The sequence below is a fragment of the Teleopsis dalmanni genome, chromosome X (genome assembly GCF_002237135.1).
Source record: "Teleopsis dalmanni isolate 2A chromosome X, ASM223713v2, whole genome shotgun sequence".
NCBI classification, from domain to species: domain Eukaryota; kingdom Metazoa; phylum Arthropoda; class Insecta; order Diptera; family Diopsidae; genus Teleopsis; species Teleopsis dalmanni.
In genome coordinates, this window is record NC_051848.1 from 83,785,323 (window position 1) to 83,791,340 (window position 6,018).

The following is a 6,018-nucleotide window of genomic DNA, read 5'->3' on the forward strand; positions in this document are numbered from 1 at the left end:
AACTGCACTGCTGCTGACATTAAAGTCATTTATAAGCCGCTCCTTACACTCTCGCTACTTGTGCAAGTTGAATCGGTCCTGTAAGTTTTGTCATCAAGTAAATGGCGGAGTGTTGTCAAGGAAATGTAATGGCATCCTTAAGCCTTTCAACTGCGAAATTCAACATTAAATATTTTTTAACACAATAATATTCTTTCATATATCAATTTTCCTTTTTATTTACATGTCTTACCTTCTTTTATTGCAATCTGCATTAAATAAAAAAATTTTTAATATGATTAACTAAAGTAATTAAATCAAACTTTGAAAGTGTCCTCATTCTTAAGTCAGAGTTTCGAATCCGGGTCAAGCGTTCGTCGGTGACAAAAACCAATTAAATTGTTTCAAAGTACTTGAGCATCGAGCTGTTCGAGAAGTTTAAGTAGTTCGAAGATTTCGATCGCGAACTTCGAGTGTTGGGAAGTCCTCGAGGTGTTTGAAGACATTCGAACTACTTTAACTGGAAATCAGATTCATGTTTTATCACATTTTCACTTCATTATATTAAAATTCGCATAACAGCAAATTTTGTAGTATCACATGATGTTCAAACATATTGAAATATGTTCAGTAAGTCGTTGTATATGAACATTCAAATGTTCGAATCTTGAATATCCGAAATAAAGATTGAGCATTAACAGCAGTAGCGAGGAGTCAGCTTTTTGGCAAGGTGTTCACAATTTGATCAAAACAGAATTCCAACTATAACGTATTCTCCCTATTCCTGAGTTTTGTCCTTTCCACAAGCAAATAGCGTACGAGACTAACAAAACAATTTATTTAATTGTTCGCAGCCTATGATCCACTGGTTTTTATGGTAAATAGTTGTAGGAAAACGGCGACTTACCACAGATTTCGACATTTTTACATCAGGTACCAAATTCTTCATATCTGGAGTTGGGCTATTCATTTTATGAACTAAAATCTTTTTTTCAGAAGATCGTTTAAAAAAAGATATTTGAATCAAATCTTTAATCACACATTAATCCATTTCAAAATATTATTTTTCACTTCAAATTTCTTTAATTTTTTTCTTTACTTTTACCATAATTGCAATAATGATTTTGTTTTTGGTTTATTTTCAACCTCTACATAAGAGTAAGAAACTCTCATGCACTCATTTACTCTTTTACTTTGTATTTACTATGCGCGGTTCAGGTTTTTTACTGAACCATTTGCCCATATAAAAGGGCAACCGTGACTTTGATTGTATTTGCATGCTTTGTATGAACTTGGGGTTCAGTTTAGTCGACTGAACCTCTAGTCAAATGTAAAGCGATTTTCGCTCAGTCATTTCTATTCTCTTTTGTATTTACTTTGCATAACATTGGAGGTTCACTTTTTTTATTGAACCGCTTGCACGCATTAATTTAAGAGTTATGATTATTTTACGTACATATTTTGAGAGGCTTGTTTTCTCTTTTATTTTTATATTTCTTTGTATGTTTTGTGTTTATTCAATATTGAACTTAGTCCCAATGTGAATGTTATTACATTTCCATGCTTTGTAAGCAGCGCGGTGCAGTTTTTATTCTGAACCTTAGTATATTTTGAGAGGAATGTGTTTTCTCTTTTATTAATTATAAGTAATGTTGGGTGTAACTAACATATGTATGTGAAATTTTGTTTGTATTATACGTTTTGTGTTTACGTTAATATGTTTAGAAAAGCTATTATAAAAAACGTTAAGTATCAAAATAGCGAGATTATTTACCTAATAAAAAAATGTTCTAAAAAGGAAGCTTTGTTAAGGTGTTCAGTGAACACTCTGAACCATTCGACGCTTCGCCTCTGATTAACAGTAGATATTACTAAATATCCAAAATCACTAAATTTTAGAAATATTTATTAGATTTAATTGGCCGCAAATAATTTAAGACTGCAAGTCGTCAATTTCTATTTAATTGCTATATATATACAATCCTGTACTCTTTTCAAAACATACATACCTATATAAACATGTTATATAAAATCATTTCTTACAGTTGTTTCCTTTCCTCTTATATGTTCAAGAAGTTTTTAGAGGTTTTTGGAGAGCACCCATTGATCCGTCCATTGCTTAAATATCACCAACATTGGCTCTTACCCAGTACAAAACGCATCGATCCGTCGTCGAAGATGTGATTATTTTTTGTTCTTCATTGTATATACATATTTTGTACATTATATTAAGATATATATAAAATAAATAGATGTATAAATAAATTAGAATCAAATCAAAAAAATGTGAGTGGACTAAAAATTTTTATCTCACAGACTGCTTATTCACTTCTCTCGAAATTGGCACTGATAATAACAAAGGTTGAACGAAATAGGTTGCTGTGAATACTACAATTGAAGAGAGTAAGTATAATAGGGACTATTTAAATTCATCTCTTGAACAATTGTTTTGGAAATTTACTTAATCATGCGGACGTTGTATAAAAGACTGTCTCGAAGACAATGGCTTCTTAAATGACTTTTCCAACTGGGTAGTTTTCGTTTAAATCATGTGTAAATGAGATGAAGTGTTCAGTTTATACTAAATTAAGCATATCAATATATTTCTTAATTTCTTATTAAATTTTTTTTCATAAAAAATTCCATTTATCCTTCAGTTTTATACGTTTTGAGTTTTATACGTTTTGTACATCAGAAACAGCGACCTTCACCGCGACGTTTATGTACCAGCCGTCACTGTAGAAATAAGAAATTGACAGTGGCTCATCATGACAGACCTCGCTAGCATACAAATTAAAAAAGCCAACAAATTTGTTGACACTAGCAGATTAGGATGATGATTGAAACGTGGAATACCTTTTGAACTGGTGGCTTACTATAACTTACTATACGCATCCCTCGAGATACTGTTTCTTATCGTTTCTACAAAATTTCTGCGTACTTAGTTTCGTTATTGCATTTTTTTGCCACAATTTCACGGATGCCAGTTCAGACCATTTTTCTAAGAAGAGTCTTTTTTCGTTTATTAGGAACTACGCTAATGTTTTTCGGATTCGCTAATGTTTGAATTCGATTATCTGGCAAATTCCTAACACGATTGATATAATCAAAATGCAATTTTATTATTTCGGTGTATACCGCATTTCGGTATATATATGTGGTTTCACCCACCGATTGCCTTCATATTATATACAAACACGATTTACAACATATTTTATTCAGTCAAAATTCTTTATTAAATATATTTATACAAAATATTTTTTTACACCGTTCGCGCACACGACATACTCTGCGCACTGCACCTTTACTACTCCTACTTTTCATTCTGTCTTTCGTTCGTTGTGTCATTTTCTGTCAGTGTTATCCTTTGCCGTCTTTATGTCAGTGTTGCCCTGACAAAGGATTGTCTGTCGCTATTATGTCTGGGCACCATTCCTACATATATATATATATATAACCCTTCAGAAAGGTTTCAATTACTCAAATTCTATTGAAAGCATAGTTTAAGAATAAAGAGAATATAAAATTTTGTTAAAAATTTGAATTGCACATATTTATATATTATTTCTATTGGAATAAAAAGTTTAAAATTAAGTAAGTTATGTTTCATCTACGCAAAAAAGCGTATATGTTAATTTCATTATTCATTTAATGACCATCTTTTTTTTCTTTTCTGACAAAATATCAGCTACTATTTTAGTCTTGAGACATATTGCAACAAAATGTTTAGGAAAAAATACAAACTATCTCTCATTCTGACTTTGGAATATCACCAAATATAAACAACAATTACTTCTTAACATTTTTTTTTAAATTATCTAAACTCGAAAAATTATTCCCAAAAACATTAAATATATTATAGGACTATGCCAATAAACCACTTAAAGTTATATGATAGGCCACAGCCTTCCAGAATACCACTAAGGATTTTCATTACTTTTGAGTATTGAATTCCTTATCAGTCAGGTTTCCAATCACTTCTAGTTAGATTGCATCTCTGCGATCGTCGAATTACGAATGCAAAGAATGTTTGAGTCTGTAAACGGACTCATTCGAACTAGATACTTATTCCAGATGAGACAGTATTTAAAAAGAATTATTTTATTAATAAACAAACAAAATTTCACTGAAATTTTACAATCCAAAAACAAAATTTAATCCTTTTATAAATAATGTTGAATAGGTTTATGTTCTTTACTGTTGCGTTATCTACTTTGGCACATCAATCCTACTTGCTTCATTCTCATGTTACAACTTTAATGTCCACTCTTGCAAAGCAAATCTTTAGTGAATATTTCATACCCATTAGTGGTCCATCTTATCTCTACATAGTCGCCTTTCCTTCACAAATTCCAAATTTATCCTAACTGCCAGGTTAGTTGATCGATTCATAGTGTTACGCTATTTACTCGTTAATAGTAGTTTGAAGACCTTGTCTCAATGATACCATTTCACACCAACAGAGCCAAAAAAATGTAATGAAGGAAGGGACATAACAACGTCATTCGTTTATTTACGAAATTGCTTTAAACAGTCGCATTTCTTGTCGTTGAAATTTCTTTGTGGCCACAGCGAAGGATATAGCTGAACCGGCCATTCTTTGTTAAGCGCAAGGGACGATTCAGACATAAATGATAAATTGTATTCACGTATTTTGTATCTTAGATAAATGTTACTACGTTCTTCAGGTTCTTCTTCAGATTCAGTTTCAGGCTCATCTTCAAGCTGTGAGTCTGTACGTTTTTTGCCACATTTACTCAAGTCTGGAATAAAGAGATCGTCCAAAGGCCGACCTTGATAGAAAGACAAAGGAAAAGGTTTGCGTCTGACTTTTTTCCTATTCCTAAGCTGTGTTTCTTTGTTAGTTTTCTGACTTTCTTTTTTAAGAAACCCTAGGTGTTCGTCATTAGATTTTTCAAGCTTACCAACTTTGTCTTTGTTAATTTTTTCTGTTTCAAGAGTAGACACCATTTCCTCAAGTTTTCGTACTTTTTTCTCTAAGTAATCTATTTGATGGCGTATAGCGATAATGTCTTGTATTACTTCATTTCGGAATGCTTTATGGTCATCTTGTGATGATAGCTTTAGTTCCGTAGTTTGTAGGTAAGAATGATGGCGCATATTCAAATCATCATCAACTTTTTTTTCCTCCTCATTAGCTACCAGTTTGTCAGTTTCCGATAAACTACGTTCCAATTTGCTCTCTGATGCAGTCTATGGATTATAAATACAAAATTTAAACGAGATTTGTACTTTACTCTTAGAAATATTATCATTAAATTACTGACCTTTTTCGGTAAACGGTGTTCGCTATCACTCTTCGACATTTTGCTCTTCTACAATGCAATTTTGATTCTGGTTTAATTTTTGTCAAATGAGTAAATGAAATTTGATTTAAACGAATGTCATATTTTAGTATTTTAGTATTTTTTGCCGGAAGGAAAATTATATCACAATTTTACTAAAAAATAAAAAATAATGAAGCAGAAGTTTCTTCAATTTTACAATTTAATATTTTTTTTTTTCAAATGCGGTTGCTTTGTGATTAAAAATTTAATATTACTTTTTATTTTTTATAATGTCATATCAGTTATTGAATTGAATCTCTATATTGCCGTCTGACGTCAGAATTCCGTATTTATTTTTGCATTATACGTTGGACAAATATAGAGACAAATGTACTTTCCTCTTCGATGTCATCACTTCTAAGCTAACTAATAAGAAGGTTGAATACGGTTCTCGTTTTGGACAGACCAACCTGTAAGACAAGATGCGATCATGATTGCTGTAGAGAAGGATTTTCTTTATTCACATGGAGATAATTGTCTTCTACATACATATAGTGTACGTTGGTGGATAAGTTATATGTATTAATATTTCATTGCTTGGACTCATCTTTGAAAAAGACGAATGAATAGATTTATTTAATATTTTCACAAATTTCTAAACAAATTCATAACTGTTTTTATTTTCGGTAATTTAGTCAATATTATTATTTTCTATCGTATTGATTACACTGTAGTGCCTTTTCATATTCCG

The 6,018-nt window shown here is 31.2% G+C and overlaps 1 protein-coding gene across 1 annotated transcript; it reads right to left on the minus strand.

Annotated features, from left to right (window-relative positions):
* Positions 1-4,122: 4,122 nt before the first annotated feature.
* LOC119687283 lies at positions 4,123-5,451 on the minus strand. Its single transcript, XM_038101544.1, has 2 exons — positions 5,268-5,451; positions 4,123-5,193 (listed from the first exon to the last, which is right to left on the minus strand). The coding sequence occupies exons 1-2, from the start codon at positions 5,304-5,306 to the stop codon at positions 4,489-4,491; spliced, it is 744 nt and encodes a 247-aa protein (XP_037957472.1). The 5' UTR covers positions 5,307-5,451; the 3' UTR covers positions 4,123-4,488.
* Positions 5,452-6,018: the final 567 nt, after the last annotated feature.